General features: G+C 42.9%; 1 protein-coding gene across 6 annotated transcripts in view; it reads left to right on the top strand.

Moving 5' to 3' along the window:
* Positions 1–17281, top strand: part of KALRN (kalirin RhoGEF kinase) — a 527013-nt gene that overhangs the window by 464775 nt on the left and 44957 nt on the right. For 5 of the 6 annotated variants that reach the window (XM_062005204.1, XM_062005205.1, XM_062005202.1 and 2 more), the window contains 7 exons: positions 1405–1688; positions 2946–3050; positions 8686–8816; positions 12463–12529; positions 13776–13879; positions 16341–16410; positions 16974–17060. In XM_062005204.1, coding sequence (XP_061861188.1) covers positions 1405–1688; positions 2946–3050; positions 8686–8816; positions 12463–12529; positions 13776–13879; positions 16341–16410; positions 16974–17060 — 848 coding nt within the window. The remainder of the gene's footprint in view (positions 1–1404; positions 1689–2945; positions 3051–8685; positions 8817–12462; positions 12530–13775; positions 13880–16340; positions 16411–16973; positions 17061–17281) is intronic. The other variant, XM_062005203.1, reaches the window with a different exon arrangement.

Genomic DNA, 17281 nt, shown 5'->3' with positions numbered 1-17281 from the left:
GAGGCTGTCTATGGCTACAAAATATTATCAAATATTATAGTTATCTCAGTCTGCATTTTACAAGAGAAGGCAGGCTGCAAGGTCTGCTTGGTGCATTGCCAGCTGTGAGCAGCACCTCTGCCCAGTGGGGCAGGAGCTTTCTATGTAGGTAGCAGGAACTTGCTTCTAAAACAATACAGGTAACAATTCTCTGGGGGAATTCTCTCCCGCCACATGTATCTCTAATGATATTTACTGCTGAACTGAGAATATCTGGATGCACCAGGCTATTTTCATATGTTGTAACTTACATTTTTGTTTTCTGCTGGGGCACATAAAAGATTCAGAGATAACCATCTGAAATACATTTAATAACATCAGCTGACTGCTTTCTGATGTACAATCTGAGACATATCTTATAGAAGTAAGACAATATCTGAATTCCATTTAAAAAATAATCAATCTTAAACTGTGTGGGATTAAACATCTCACAGTCTGCTTGCTCCTGGGGAGGGAGTGGCCTTGCCACCATTTCAGAAAGGTGAAAGCAGGGCACTTGTTCCTAAAGGACAATTGAGAAATCTTCAAGCAGCTTGTTTGCTTTGGGTTTGAAGACTTATTGACATTGGCACATCTTTGGTCTGTTGCTTTTGGGGGGAGTAAGTGAGGTTACACCCATTTCTAAGGTGCTACTCTGAACATGTAGATAAGTAATTGTGGTTGGATACAGTTCAACGGAATCTCCTGCCTGGATATAATGAAAACAGTTTTATTATTATTTTAAACCTGTCTTGTATCTCCTTCTTGGGAGTTTCCTTCATTTTGAACAATTTGTCATCTTTTGTAATTGTTTATTCCAGTTTCTTAGTTTTAGGGAAGATGTGAAGTCTTCTGACAAATTGCTTTCAGGGGCAAAGGGGATAATTTTAAGGTGCTTCAAATAACCTTCAAAAGTTAATAATTAGTCTAAGAGTAATGTCACTGGGGTCTGGAAACAGCTGAGAAACATTTACAAAATCAGAACTTGATAAGTGTTGGTGGCTGTCAGGTCTCCTGTAATCTGCCTTTTGTGATTATTTTCTTCCTGACAATACACAATGAAATCTGTGGGAAGCAGCTGAGAAACTCAGCACTCCAGCATGAAATTCAGGCTTCTATCAAAAACTGGGTAACTAAAACTGGGTAACTCTGCTGTCTGTGGTCTTTCGTAAGGACAGGTAGTGCAGTGGGAAATGAGAAGCATGTAAGATTGTGAAAAATGCCTGTTGCAGGGTGTATTTCTCTCTCTGCACAATACAGTTTATGCAGTATCCATAGGTCACAAAAGTTTTCTTTGAGGTAGCTTGCAGTTCCATGCTTAGGACTGCACTAGGAAACACAAGAGGTGCTGGTATGATCTCTCACCTGCATTTGTTTTTCTTCCAGATGCATATTCAGTCTCTTCTAATGACAACGGGGGCAAGACTGACTCAGTGGCCAACTTACAACCTCAGCCATCCCTCAACTCCATCCAGAGCTCTCCTGGCCCCAAGCGCTCAACCAACACCCTGAAGAAATGGCTGACCAGCCCTGTGCGCCGCCTGAACAGCGGCAAGGCCGAGAGCAACATCAAGAAGCAAAAGAAGGTGCGGGATGGCAGGAAGAGCTTCGACCTCGGCTCCCCGAAGACCAGCGATGAAACCACTCCTCAAGGAGACAGCGCTGATGAGGTGGGTGTTGGTGTCTGTTTTGCAGGGAAGACCATATCTCTGATAATCTCTTCGATGGTGTGTGCTACGCACACGAGTAAATGCAGTTCCCTTAAGGTCTAGAGGGAACAGTGAAGTGATTGAAGCTTGTCATCCAAATCTGAGCAATGGAATAGAGAATCATAGAATGGTTTCAATTGGAAAAGCCCTTTTAAGATTATCAAGTCCAAGCAACACTGCCAAGCCCACCACTAAACCATGTCCCTCAGCACCTCATCTATGCATCTTTTAAATATCCCTAGATATGGTGACTCTACCACCTCCTTGGGCAGCCTGGGGCAGTGTCTAACAACCCTCTCAGTGTAAAAGTTCTTCCTAATCTCCAATCTAAAACTCCCCTGGTGCAATTTGAGCCCCTTTCCTCTTGTCCTGTCATGCATTGCTGGGGAGAAGACACTAATCCACACCTCACTACAACCTTCTTTAAGATAGTTGTAGAGAGTGATCATGTCTCCCCTCAGCCTCCTCCAGGCTAAACAACTCCAGCTCTTTCAGCTGCTCCTCATCAGCCTTTTTCTTCAGATCCTTCACCACCTTTGTTATATAGGGAAGAGCATTTCAAAGTCTGCATTTATTATTGTCTTTTAACTAGATTTTTTAAATAGCTTATTAGAAAGCTGCCAAAGGTAGAAATGAAATTATTCTTGAACAGCTGTTATCATTTTTTCCTGAGCTTTGTAGCACCTTCATCCTCCCATGGCAGAATGATTCCATATTGAAAGAAAACAGTCAGAGAAACAGTCATGTTTCTGTTAACTCTGCTAGGCTTTGTAGCTGCAGTTTCTCTGCAGACCAGGAGGATTTTTTTTGCAAGAATGGCTGATAAGGTGAATAAGGAGCTACACACCAAAAATGGGGAAGATAGTAACTGAGCACAGAGGAATACATTTTAAAAACTGTACATTGAGCTGTTCTCATTTAAATTAAAGTATACTTTTCCATCAACACACAGACAGCTGTAGCTGCCTTTAGCTGCTTGGGTGACCTGTACACTATATTTTTGTAACTCTTAGAATTCACTAGCGTCAACCATCAAAACCTCACATCTTTGTTGCTTCTCTTCCATGATACTCAGCATAACCTGCATTTCTCTCCACCCAATGCAACGCTGAGCCAGTATGAGTATGAACAGACTCAAAGCCTGGTGGTAGGGCTCAGATAGCTACAGTGATAAAATAAACACATCCCTGCTTCTAATTATATTTCACTTTTCTTCAGAAGAGCAAGAAGGGCTGGGGAGAAGATGAACCAGATGAAGAGTCTCACACACCTCTTCCTCCTCCTATGAAGATTTTTGACAATGATCCAACCCAAGATGAGATGGTAAGGCCTGCCCTACTGGGTCACTTTGCTGTTTAAGTGCCTTTCTCACATAGCCACCTCACAGTGGTTTTTTAGTGTTCTTCTAATATCCAGGGCCTAGACTTGTGGTTATAAGAGACTCCTATGTACAAATCATAGTCTAATACCTTTCACCAACCGGCTTTACAAATAGTTCTGGATTAGCAATGTAACCCTGGCATCCCATTTTGTGACAGGTTGACCGTGTGCTTGCATTGTGTGTGGTCAGAAATCGCATTCAGGTGATAACGTGTGTTTTCAAAGTACTGTTGGTGTCTATCAGTAGCAACAGAAATGAGATTTGGTGGTAATGTGGGCCCAAGGAGTAGGACAGATGCTGGAGTCTGCTCAAATCCAGAAATACCACCTTTACCAAGAGTTAGGTAGCTTGAGCTCTCTACTGGGGCTTTGTGTGTGATTGAGGTCCAGGAGCGTTGTCAATCTATGCCTCACCATCCACCCTCCACTCTGAAATGCTTTAAAACTTGAAGGTGGAAAAGCCTAGCCAGTGCTGTCCTTTGGCATTTTGGCATATGTAGCTGATCATCACTGCATGGTCCATCAGCTTCAATTAGCTCAGGAACCCACTGGGTACCTGAAGTCCCTCTCAGGAGGGTGGGAAAGGCTTCAGTCTGACTGTCTTTGTGCACCGTACTAGTGGTGGGAATTCTCTGCTCCTGAATGTTAGGTCAGGATTTGCTGTGGTACGTGGTGCAGTGGCTTGCTCAGTCCTTCAGTTACTCTCTTGGCCTTGGGCTGAGAATCTGGGTGGATGCGGCTGTGACAGTGGTTTGCATTTCACAGCCAGTGTGGGTCCTGTGTGCATGTATCCTCCCCCACCCTCTCCTGGTGCTGCTGTTGCTTGTGTAGAAATCCATCCTCCTGTTTAGATATCTCCTGCTGGCACCTGTTTTTAGTGCTGCCACTTCTGTATCTCTACCCTCTGATTGTAATTACTGCACGCAAAGAAGCAAGGATAGAGGAGATTAATAAATTGTCAGGAGAAACACCCAACCCAGAATGTTCTTGCGGAAGGTTCAGGCAAGAGTTTGGAAATACAGAGAGAGAATGGTGCAAATATTGTTGGGATTCAAGGAGCAGAGTGATGGAGGAAAGGATCTGGGGTTTTGCTGCTAATCTGTCAGGCAATGTACTGACCTTGTGGTGGCAGCTGGGCCAGAAGGAAGCAGCTGGAGTTGTGGACTCCTTGAGTGCTGCATGTGCTGCTGGCTGGCTGGTGAGGGACAGAGGCAGAAGACTGGAGAAGCGGAGCCGTGGTGGGTCCATGCCCAGCACACCAGCAATTGTTTCTAACTTGTTCCCCGTGTTTAAATGTTTTGGGGTTAGTTTGCTTTTTGGGGTTTTTTGAGGTTTGTTTTGGTTGTTTTCTTAAGGAAAAACAAAAGTGCTCTTGCTGGGGTCACTATATTTGAGTTTTAGCATGCCATGTGATTTCAGTATTTCTTAAATACATTTCTGACAGCGCCAATGTTGTGGAACTAAACTGTTATCCGCTCCAGCTGTCTGAGCTTTATAGAGTGTTTTGGCATCCTGTTTCTTCACCCATTCTTAAAAGAGGAGATTTAATAGAGCAAGATGCATCTGAGAGAGACACTTCTCCTCTCGCTTTTTCTTCCCCTACTCACTTTTTGTCCTGAGAGGGAAAAAAGCTCACAAACAACATCTCCTGAACTCCCTGGCACAGGCATACCACGTTAGCAATGTTTGAGCCATGCTGGAGCCAAAATCTTTGTAATAGTGTTAATTTGGGCAGAGCTCCCTGCTCATATCCTACTACTATTTACAGGCACGGGCATAGGTTGGAGCAGCAGTAGTGTGGGGAAGTAGCAGTGGCAGATGGGAGATGTCTGCAAGGTGTGGGGAGGTGGCACCTTTCCCTGAACCCATCTGTAAGGCAGCACTAATCACGCCTCACTGCTCCTGGAGGCTCTTATAAAGACAAATTGCAAAATCTCTTCTTATTAGAAATTAATAACTTCATGGGAAACAGCAGTGTCATTTTTTTGATTGCTCCACGCAAATGAGACTCTCTCATCCATCACTGAAGTTTTATTTGACCCTGAAAGATTTGTTAGGGAGCGTTTCCATGCTCCCTTCAAAATCCTGCAGTTATTTACTTTTCAGAGATATTGAGCAATTCCAGCTAAAAGAAGTGAGAGCAACAGCTGTTTAGTGCCTCCAAAAATTGGACTCCTCCTGCTACAATGGTTATTTTTGACAGTTATCATCTATGTATTTGTCCAGCATCTCTTCCAAGTCCTTATTTTCAGTCTGTTTTTTTCACTAGTCACGTCTGTCTGCATTGCAGGTGAAACAGACTGTCTGAGGTTTTATATTTGTATGAGGTTCCTACATTACCAGCCTAATTCCTCAATTACCATCCTGATTACCTGTAGTTTTTGTTGTTGTTGTAATTAGAATTGTTGATTGGATGTATTGCTTGTAAAAGCCTGAGAGATGCATTACAGCAGGCTGTTCATACATCTCGTCTATCAGAAGGCTTCTGGTTGGGATTGATCTCCTTTGCCTTTTTTTTCCTTTCTCCTGGAGCTGTGTCACTCAACATGAGCAACTGTGTCAAAGGGCCACATAATGAGGTGGCCAGCTGCCCAATTCCTGCCATCACATTTCGATGTCTCACTCCCCAGCATTGCTTAATCTCTGATGCGTGTTCATTGGCACCTGCACAGTGACTTGTCTCTCCAGAAGAGCTTTATCAAGCAGCCAAGAGATGAATAAGCCTTTTCAGGATTTTAGTGCAGAATTTATAAGAATTTATCCATGTCAGCCCATCAAACACAGGTTATCACAGGGCTTATAGTTTTAGGCAGTGCTTGTATTTCATTCAGAAGGAATGTACATATAGGTGAGCTAATACATTCTCATAGTTATCTCATGAGTTTGGGCTTTTAAAGCAAGGCTCCTCAGGACAAAGACTGAGGGATGAAGATGTCCTTCTAGAGCAAACACTTTAAACTACAGCTGAATATTTCACAGAGGCCATTCTTTGCAGCACCATGGGGGATACTTGGGCAGCATGTGGGAGATTTGTAACAACCAGCAGCTATTAGCTGTGGCTGCCTGAATGTGGAGACCTCCAAAGACATTACATGATGTCAGGCACCTCAAATCCAATACCTGTGACCAACAGGCAGGCATAGAGAAGCGAACTGAAAAGATTCTAACTAATGTCAAATAGGGACCAGGATACCTGCCAGGTACCCAGGATAGATGAGATATGGAAAGGTATTTCCTCTCCACTGATTGCAGAGAGGAGAGAGAAAAGATACACATTTTAGATATCTGAAGTTGCATGAACAGGAGGTGTCATTTGAGTTCATTTGGAGTTGCAGGTGATTTGTGAGGAAAGGAAGGGGAATGATTTGTTTCCCCCCCTGCCTCTCTCCACCATTGCCTGCAATTCTACGTGTACCTTGTACTTAACTGCATTTATTCAATATGTATGTATGGGGGAGGGGGTAATTTCTTACATCTGCAGTAAGATCAATTTTCTGGAGCCTCTAAGACCATAGATGTTCTTTGAAGGAGGAACCAGCAGACACTGAGAGCATTGTAGCCTGGTTCCAAGTGAACTTCAGTTCTTTGATGCTGTTCCCCAGTTCCCAGCCCTGGAGCTGCTAGAGAGAGATGTGTGGCCAGAAGCAGACAGCAACTGTGTGCTTGTCTGATACAGCAATGCTCACTCACTCACCTCACCATGCATGTGGTCCTGTACCCCTCCTGCTCCCCTTCCACGTTTATTCTCCTGTCTCAGAAGCTGCTTCACTGACCCCTGGTTTCCTACTCCCTTCTCATCCTGCTAACTTGCTTTTCCTTTGCAACCTGGTGTCTTGCAGTCCTCTTCTTTGCTAGCTGCTCGACAGAGCTCCTCCGATGTCCCAACTGCTGCGGATCTTGTCAGTGCAATAGAAAAGTTGGTCAAAAGTAAGCTGGTAAGTGTAGTGTGAAAACTGTGCACAACAGACCTAATAAGACTCCAGGGAAAGGCTTAAAAGTCTGCCTCTTGTTTCTGATTTCCTTGCTTTCCACCTTCATCTGCTATGCTTTTATTAACCCTCTGTGGTCTACTTTTCAGTAGTGTAGTGTTTCTGCTCCCCATGTGAGAGGAAACCCACATCTCACGTTGCCTTGTAGTCGAAGAGCACTTCTGGAGCAGGCTTTGCAGAGCAAGAGCATATTCTTTTTGGGATCTTGTTGGTATTGAAATATTTTACACAGTGGGATGTTTTGAGTTTTTTGTTGTAGAGCTTGTTCTGAGGCACTGAAGTTTTACTACCTAACATGCAAACCTGTTTGGTATTGTGGCATCCCCAAAAAGACCCTCTAAAAAGTAGAATTGCTTGAAATATCACAGCTGTGCTTTAATTTTACAAAGATCAATGTGTCACTTCTAATCTACCTTGTCAACTTTCTGACAGGCAGAGGAATAAGCCATAAAAACACTCTGGGTTTAGTTTGTTCAAAAATTTCAGCATTGTGCACTCTCCCTGACTGCTCCCTCGTCTGTTGGACAAGGAATAAATCTTGTTTCGTATCTTGGCCTCTTTTACATTTTCCCTGAAACAGTTCAAAATGTTAATGTCAAAGCTGAACCTCTTTCCACATGTCTCAGGACCTGTAAAATGAGGTAATGCTTGCTTTAACCCAAGTTTCACTTCGTTAACATGTCAGGATTATAGCAGGCTTGTGATAAGCTTACAAAGATTCATTTCCTTATGTGTACTAGAAAGATGAAGAGAGTCAAGCAAAAGAAAAAAGCCCACATTAATCATGACATGACTGTAACTCTGTGCAAGCAGCTTCATCTAGTGAGTCATTTTGGAGCATGTTGGCATTTTCTCAGTTTGAGATATTGGTACATGAAGATAGCCAGTGTTCATAGGGTTCTTGACAAGGAGTAAGTGGTGAAGGAGCTCTCTGGAACACGAACAACTGAGAAGGGCATTCTCAAAATGTTTTTTTTTTTTTTCACTGAGGGACTAATAAGTTGAAAGACATTTCATTAAATCAACTAGATGTATTTTCAGAGGACATTCCATTGTCTCCCCCCTGCATGCAGGCTGTGAGGTCAATTGCGATTACTTTCCAGGAATTTAGGGGAAACTTTAATTATGATGGAATGTTACTGTGTGTCCATTTCTTTCTGTTTCATTTTTGTGTTTTACTTTGCTAAGAATACCCATTCAGTCTTTTCACAGGAAAACACTGACCACACCTCACAAAACACTTGTTCTGGTTGAGACACCAGGATGTTTTCAGGTTGTTTTGAAATAACTTGGAAGAGTTTTCTTATCTGGGAGAGCTGCTGGAACAGCTTTTTCAACCTTCTAGCAAAAGGACATCTTCTCTGTTTCAATGCTTTGGGGATGTGTGTAGGTGTGGGGAGGTGTCTTATGTCAACTCAAAACCAGTTTGGTTGTGTCTCACAAAGGTCTGTGGGAAAGTATTGCTGAGTATTCTGCTTGGTTTCAGACTGCAATGTCGATTGTTGCAGAGCTGACTTGAAACAGAAGATAACACTGATGCTGGAGTTCAAGGATGATGTTTACTGTATCGTTCTTTGGGGTTTTTTTAGACCCTTGAAGGAGGATCTTACCGAGGAAGCTTAAAAGATGCCACTGGCTGCTTAAATGAAGGAATGACGCCTTCGACTCCCCCACGAAACCTTGAAGAGGAACAAAAAGCCAAAGCAATGAGGGGCAGGATGTAAGTTCTCTTGCTGGTTTTTATTCCTGAAATATGCACCTAAGGAGGACACATAGCTGTACTGAAAGAATACTTTGTAGTCAGTGAATGAGCACAGGACTGGGAGCGAAACTGCTCTGCTTGCTTATGTTTTTTTCCTAACCTGTAAAAATACTTTATAAAAGCAGTTGCACATTCAGGAAGCTCACCATCACTCTTTGAAATGTACAGCTTTTACCCCAGATAGCAAATATCTGTTGCTAGAAAAGCCTCTGAACAGCAAGACAGGTATTACTAAGGTGGTTGCCTTGGTAATTACTACATTGCCAGAGGTAAACCAGCTCTCAAAGGGGGCTGTGTGGTTGGTCTTGTTATCTGCCTTCAAGGAAAAGAACAAGATTTTTTGAATGAGAGGATATATTTTTGCCTTAGTTAATTAGCAAAGGAAGGGGCAGAATTCAGATCCATTCGTAGTGTAAATGTTCCACTGACGAGAGAGTTTCATTTGGGAAAGTCTCATGTTCATGGTAATAGGAGGGGAAAGAAATGGTGACAACTCATGAAAGTTGTTCCTTAAATTTATCTGTACTCTCCCTTAACTGTAACAAAAATAACTCTCATGCCTTAAAAGCTTATCATGACTAAAGCATTTCTTAAATGCATAGTTCAGCTGAAGGACACGGGGAATTGGAGAAACAGAGTCAAGAATTATATGAAAGAGATCTGAAGTAGCTGTTTTCTTTATGCTGCCTCTTACACAAACAACAGTAGCTGCAGTGATCTAAACAAATGGTAGACTGAGGGCAGAAGTAACGGTCTACACAGACAGGTCAGTTAGACTATGGTAAGGTGAGAGGTGGAAGAAGAACAGACCCTTTGGGAAAGGTGCCGAGCAGGGAAGGAAACCTGAGTCAGAGGAGAACAACGAGGTAGTTAAGAGTAGAAGAGGAAGTGTCAGAGGTTGGTGAAAGCCATCATTTGCTCCTGCAGCTTGTTGTAGGAAACCAAAGAAGCGATTCTGTGAGGGACTGGATCAACTCCCAGCAGCAGACAAGGACATGACACGCCTGGATGTGTTTCTGAATAGCAGAAGTTTTCTACTAGACAGCCATCAGCCTTCCCACAGGAAACTTCTCTGCCTATGCTTAAAAGCTTCTAAATATTGCAGGTTCTCATGTTTCTCTGGTAGCAATTCATTAATTGGGTAACTGGCAACTAGCTGCAGGTTGCAGTTCTAATGCAGAGACCTTTGCCAGTTTCAGCACAGGTACAATAACACTTTCTAGTGTGTGATGCTTCTGGCAGGGGGACTGGCAGCATTTTAGGCATAATTAGTGACTGCCTCCATCCAGGTTTCCTAAACACCAGGATGTTTAGGAGCTAGTGGCTTTCAGCACAAGACATCTGTCTCCTCTCCAGCTCCTTTGTGTCTGTGTTCTGTATCTCTGCAGTTTGCTGGGTTTAATTCCATAGCCATATGAGGCAGCTGAGCTTCTAGCTCAAGCTGTGACCTTCCATTCCCCACAAAACAGCCGTTGAATCCTTGCATAGGCATGGGCAGTAATTTCCTGTGTCTCTGGCAGCACGTGCATGCTTGCTGCCTGGTGTTAGGAAACCCCTGTTCCATCTGGCTCAGTTGTTGCATTTCTATGAGCAATAAGGCAATAGTCCCATTGAGTAGTGTTGTTCAGTATACATTTAATACAGACTTACCAAGATATCCAGGTATTCAGACTTACTCAGAAGTGAGGAGTCTCTACCCTTGCTCCAGTTTGTACCATTTTAAATAAAGCTGTGTAGTCAGTACCTGCTAGTGACCAGGGCAAGCACTTTCCAAGCAACTGCCTGCCCTCATTCCACATTATCAGATGAGATGAGTGAAAGAGAATTTTTGGCAGCATGCATCTTAGACACCTTGAACTTGGGAGTACCTTTAAGGTCTTCCATCAGGTGGGCTTCAGAGAACTAGTAGAGATGGTCAGGGTTGCTAAGAAGAGGGATCCTGGGGGAACGCTGAGTTTAAGGAAAGCAGTGAAAGTGCAGACCCTGGATCCTAGTAGAAGTGTAAATTTGTGGGTTTTGTCTGTTCACCTGACAAGCACTTGGTCACTGCACTGATCTGTAATTGGCAGCCACCTGCCTGCATATCCTGCAGCACAGGGTACTGCAGGTACCCCTTGTTTCGCTTCCAGAGCGGGGCTTGGCCAGATGGATCCTCAGGAGAGACAATGGGCAAGTGGGACAGGCTCTCCCCATTCCCTCAGCAGCTTTCTGTGTTTGTGGGGATGCAGAGGCAGATGCAATGCGAATGGAGGTGGTACAAGGCAAAAAGTCACCTCCCAGCACGGCTCCCTGGGCAAGGAGATGTGGCAAGCCCTGTGCGAGGGCCCGGTAGGTCAGCCAGCAATAGGAGGCCGCACGGCACACACTTGTTCAGGCCACACGCTGCTGCTTTGTGCAGGAGCAGCCTTTTGCCCTGCACATGTTTACTACCCAGGCACACAACTTGGCAGGGTGCTCCCAACAGCACAAGCATCTGGCATCGCTGCTGCCAACCCTGCCTTCTGCCAAGGGGGCTGGATTTCACTCTCAAATGAACAAGGAGCTGTTTGACCTCTTCCTGCCACGTGTCTTAAGTATCTCCTCCGCCTGAGCCAGAGCCACGTTGGGAGTGCAGTGGGGAGCAGGGTTTATTTGTTCAGTAACCTCTCATAATTCTCTCCTTGCAACACCAGCCTACTTTTCTTTGCTTTTTTTTTCCCCCTCTAGATATTTTCAACCAGACTTTTATCTTAACACTGTCTGCCCTCAGCCGTATCATTTCAAGTGGGTCAGTCTGCTGATTGATGTGAACAGAGAGATATTAGACATGAAAGCACTCCTCTATCTCATTAGTCTTGTCACTGCCATAGCAAACTTGAGCACAGATGGGAGTTAGTTTGTCATGTGCCAAATCTGTGTATTGGCGTAATTGAGAGGCAAACTGTCTGCAGCAAGCTGTAACTTTCTGACATTGTCCTCCAGAGAACATTATGTGATCAGTTTGTCTTACAAAGGAATGGCTTTTTTTAGCTTGCAGTTGTTTGCATGCGTTGGGCCTTCAGTAGAAGCCTCTCTCCTACCCAGGTTTATTAGCTCTGAAATCAGCCTAAAGCATTTGACACCCATCCAGATTACCTAATCTGAAAGATTGAGCTCTTGATTGTGACAGGAGAGGGGTTTTGTTTTCTAAGTGTTTGAAATTAAAACTTAATTGCTGAACCTTAGGCAAAGCCAGAGGGATTGAGATAAGAAATCCTCTCCTGCTTGTGCAAACTGGGTCAGGATGTGTTTCCATTGCTATCCTGGAGGATGGAGGAGAGCAGAGTGAAAAGAGGTAGTTCCAAGTACAGGCAGCTGGTTGGACTGTTGCTCTTGCACCATCCTGGGATGCTGGAGGGAAGAGGGATAAGAGGGAAAAATGATTAAGGGAATTGAAAGTACCCTGACCTGAAATGTGACATTTGTGTCACTTACATTCCACTGAGCTGTAAGTGAGCGAAGAGTGAGTTGTGCTATGTGACCTGGGCAGCAATGGGGTTTTATGGAGAGGTAATATGTGGTAAGAGAAGTGAACAGTAACATCAAGGAATGTGGTCAAATACGTGTGTGTTCTGTTTTAATTTAGGTTTGTCTTAAATGAGCTGGTACAGACCGAAAAAGACTACGTCAAAGACTTGGGAACTGTTGTGGAGGTGAGCTGAAGCAAACCCAGCTATGCAAAATGTTTTCCCACTAAAAAGCACCATGCTGACAAGTGACAACAACAAAAAATACAGCATGAGAAACAAACTGCTTTATTTTGCACTCTGCTTCCATGGTCCCCTTCTCATGTTGACAGAAACAAGGAGAAATGCTTTTGGAAACTATTTTTGTTTCCATTTAACAAATGTTGTATTTTAGGTTTCAGCTCTAGTGTGCAAAGATTTTTCTTGGCTACCCTGCATGTGACAAACTCTTTCTGCTGTAATGCAGCCTTGAGAGCAGTGGTGGAGAGTCACTTATGCTCCCACCACTGATTTCATGCTTTTCTTGCTGTCGTATTGAGTAATGGTAACACATACTTTACTTGAGTTTGCACCTGGACTACAGTCCCGTGTCTGAGTACCTTTCCAGAAGCTGGGTTTGGATCTGTGCTGAGGTGCCTATGTGGCCTGTGGAGTATTGTTTTGCAAAAAAAACCCCTTGAGATAAAATTGGGTGTGAGGGTTGGGTTTTTTTCTGTTAAAAAACAGTCATAGTTTTTTAAGCATCAACTTGTAAAGACCTGACTGATCCCTAGGGATCACCTGTCAGAGCCAACTCACAGTGCAGGGTCCAGGTTTTCTCCCAGCTAGACTCAGACCTGGAGGCACATGATTAAAGTGGGCTTTCTTTTGACATTCACTAGTCCAAAGAGAATTTTCAGCCCGTCCAACAGTGATTTTCAACAGCTTCCAAACTTGAAGACCTTTGTGTCGTCTTCTGTTTACGTCATGCACTGACTTGTCTCAGGAGCTGAGAGAAGTCCTATTCATGTGACTCTTTAAACTTACTGCTTGTCTTTATGCTCCCACAAAATACTTATGGTGATGAATGAAAGAACTCTATACAGAGTCTGGCTTCTTCTTCTTGCCAAGGAAGCCAAGAGCTTGATAAACTATTTTCGTTTACCTTTTATCTTCTAATTGCCCTTGTCACTTCAATAACATCTAGTAATGCTTTGTGTAACTACTGTAGACACTCAGAATAAATCCTTTAAAGTTATCTTTTAAACAAAAAGCATAATTTAATATATCTAGATGAGTTTCTGGTTCTAAATTGTACAAAGGGTATTTAAAGCATTTTCAGTGTAAAAAGCCTTGACATTAGACTTTTGCTTCTTTGGGAAAGAAAAAAGAGTGTTATTATTCTCCCCCTTTGAATGAACCTGTTGCTAATCATTGATCATAAATCCTAAAGGGCTTCATGAAGAGGATAGAAGAAAAAGGAGTTTCTGAAGACATGAAAGGGAAAGACAAGATTGTATTTGGCAATATTCACCAGATCTATGACTGGCACAAAGAGTAAGTGTTTGCTTTAGTTCTTTTTTAAGCACTTGTCTAACCACTCAACCGTAACGGATTGGGATATTTGGTGTCTGTATGTCTAAGCTGCTTTTAATTGAACATCAGCAGGTCATTCAGGGCTGAACTTCCAAAGGACGTTGCCTCACTTTAAACGGTCTCTTTTGGTTTGTAAGTGCTGCTTAATAACTTCACAAATCATGGCTACCTTGAATCTTGAGAATATGTTCCAATTCATGTGCTTTTAGCCACAATTTCACAATACTCCAGGTCCTGATACAGGGCTTTGTCAACCCAATCAAAACCAGTTGCATTACACAAAGCATCAGTCCTACATAAACTCCTTTTTTCCCCAGTGAAAAACTTTTGATAGCTTTGCACTGCCTGGCTTCATAGGAGGGTGTTTGTCATACTGTCTCTCACAGGTACAGCTTTATGCTGGCTCAAACACCATACCAGGAGTGCTGGTCAGTGTGACAGAAATGTGGTTGCACACAAGAGAATCTGCTCTTTGGTCAGTGCTGTGCTGCCTGTGGCACTGTCATTCCTTTCTGGGAAGTCACAACAAGAAGCTCTGTGGGAAATATCATTGTGATCCATCCACAGCTCCTGAACTGCTCATTAGCAATCCCCACATGGCTCTCCAAGAGTTACAGCTTGTGAGTGACTTGCTGGAAAAAGTAGCAGGAAAGCTACTGAAGCTGCCAGAATGGTGTTTTGCAGCTGCAGACACAATCTATCCCAACGATGAGCAGTGACAATGCTGGAAGTCCGTGGTTTCCTTCCTATATCTTGTGGTTTCAGCAACAGGAGCATCTTCACATGCAGCAGACAGGCTAGAGAAGGCTGACCATACCAGCAGTATTTGGCAAGTGGAGTTATAAAATGTAAATAGTTTTGAGATATTTCCAGTAGAAAAGCTCTGACAGGCTTTGACCTGGTTGATGCTTTTAACTCTTGAGCTAGGAGCTCCATTCCACGAACATGTTACTTTGTCCTCATACAAGAAGCTTTTGAAAAGCTACTGGGAACACAAGGCTCATTTCAAACCCTGGGCCATTTATGCTGTAGTTTTATGAACAGCAATGACTTACTTATGGACAATATGATCATCATTTCAGCAGTGCCACTCAGAAATACTCTACAGCTCTGGCTAACTCAAATTGGAGCATGCCTGTACTGTCTTGAGCAATGGATCTTCCTTCAGCCCTAGATGTTTATGCAGGAAACATGATGTCCTTCCCATCCTGTGTCCCATAGGAGCTTATCTCATGGGCTGGGCCTGTCCTTATGTTCTAACAGATGCCCTTGTGAGCACAAACCAAAAAATGTCAGAAAAAACTTCACCATCTATTATGTTGATACCAGCAAGAGTATTTTTACCAGTGCCATTTGTTGTTAAAGTGTGATGATAGGAGTTTTCTGTAACACATAGGGAAGGATTCCCTATTTTTAGTTCTGCATATCTGGGTCAAGAAGTCTATTTAAATGCAGATGAATATAACATTTATAGAGGACTGAATTATGAAAACAGCTGTATGTCATGGTAACAATAGGAATGTTTAGTTGGAACACCTGTCCAATGTACATTTTTTCTGAGATTCTGGGATTTCTTGGGACCAGACTCTTTCAGGCATGACCTCACCAAATCTGCCTATTGTAGCAAATCTGTAGGAGGCATTTGAGGCAGAAATCCTGCAGCGAAAAAGAGGAAGGTCGTGTAAAGGGAGATTGTCAGGATTTGGCTACCAATTAGAAAAACCTACTAGTATTTAAAAAGTTTAGTTTAGCTGCTTTTACCTCACTTTTAGGCATCTCAGTATATTCCTGGTAAAAACACACATGCAAGGACAAATGACCTCCTATTATGAGTTAAAAAACACCAAGGCACCTTCCCAAAGCTGCAGGTCAAGATAGAGACAGTGTTTATTAATTACTACAACTATTATGAATTACAGTATATTGCTAACAGTAACATACTGAAAAACATACCAAAACTCCACCAACAAAACCACATTGGTTTGCTTATTCCTGTGGAAACTGCTGCATCTCTTTCACATTGACCAGTCCTCCAGATCTGCTCACGCAACTGAGAACTCCAGGTTCCTCAACTTCAGTTGAGTTTTCACAAGTGTTTTGGTACGTGGAAAAGATTTACTTTGGGAGTTCTCAGTAAAGAAAAACAACTCTTGCATTTAGATAGCAATTGACACTTTCAAAGAACTGAAACCAGTGCCATAGTGAAGAAGGGCAGATAGTTTGCAAGACAAGACCTCCATATTTCGCAGCTCTCATCTAATGTTCTACAAATGCCACCGTTAAGGGCTGAAGACAAGCTTACTTTTTCACTTATTATTGAATATCATAGCTAAAATTGCACCAATATATCTGAAGGATGACTAGTTTGCTGCTGGGATGACCCTAAAGAAGTATTCTGAAATGTTGGTGTCCTTTCTTTCAGCTTTTTCCTGGCCGAACTGGAAAAATGTCTTCAAGAACCAGAGCGTTTAGCACAGCTTTTTATTAAGCATGTAAGTTTCATTTTGTTGCCTGCCTCTAGTACAAGTTGTCATTTAGGGTGTGAGCACTCCTTTACAAAAATATCTACTTGTGTCAACATGATACTTTTACATGTCTAATCTTAATTTAAATGTGAAGCAGCCTTATAGTTATGCATCTTCAGTGAGCAGCTGGATTGCTTTCTTCAGACTTCTGATTTTGGGGGCCAAATCATGTGACCAAGGTCATCTGGCAAGTTGTAATTATCACAGGTACTTGCTAACTGCTGCAGTTGACACATTCATGTGATGTTAGTTGCTGCAGAACACTAGAGCAAACTCCAGATCCACCAATTTGAAGACAGCATTTCCAACCCCTGAGGTAACCTCCCCTTGCCTGAGGCGCAGAAGTGGAGAACCAGTTATCAATTGATAACCAGTTATCAATTTACTTTCCAATTCCAGCAAATTAATCTTGGATTAGAACAAAAATAAGGATGACCAAGCATGATGTAGCAACTTTCTTCCAGCTTTTAAGAGCAGGAAAGGATAGTAGCCAATATCTCACCAGGCTGCTCTGCATCTTGCCTTCGCAGGAGCGGCGATTACACATGTATGTGGTATATTGCCAAAACAAGCCACGATCTGAATATATCGTAGCTGAGTATGAAGCATACTTTGAGGTAAGCATGGCCTGTTATAAATTACTGCTACATACAGCTGCAAGTCCTAGTCATGTAGACTATTCTGTGACTCTTGAGGTTTGTCTAAACTAAATTCTAGATTGTGATGCTGCACACGCTGCTGAAGTCTGCTACAGAGGGAGAAAATGTGTACTTCAAATTCCTGTGTTCATTTCTAAGAAATATTTAATCCAGTACTAACTGTTTGTGGCCCTCGGGGG

This window comes from Colius striatus, chromosome 11 (genome assembly GCF_028858725.1).
Source record: "Colius striatus isolate bColStr4 chromosome 11, bColStr4.1.hap1, whole genome shotgun sequence".
In the NCBI taxonomy this organism is placed as follows: Eukaryota; Metazoa; Chordata; class Aves; order Coliiformes; family Coliidae; genus Colius; species Colius striatus.
This window is presented reverse-complemented; position numbering and strand designations above follow the sequence as displayed.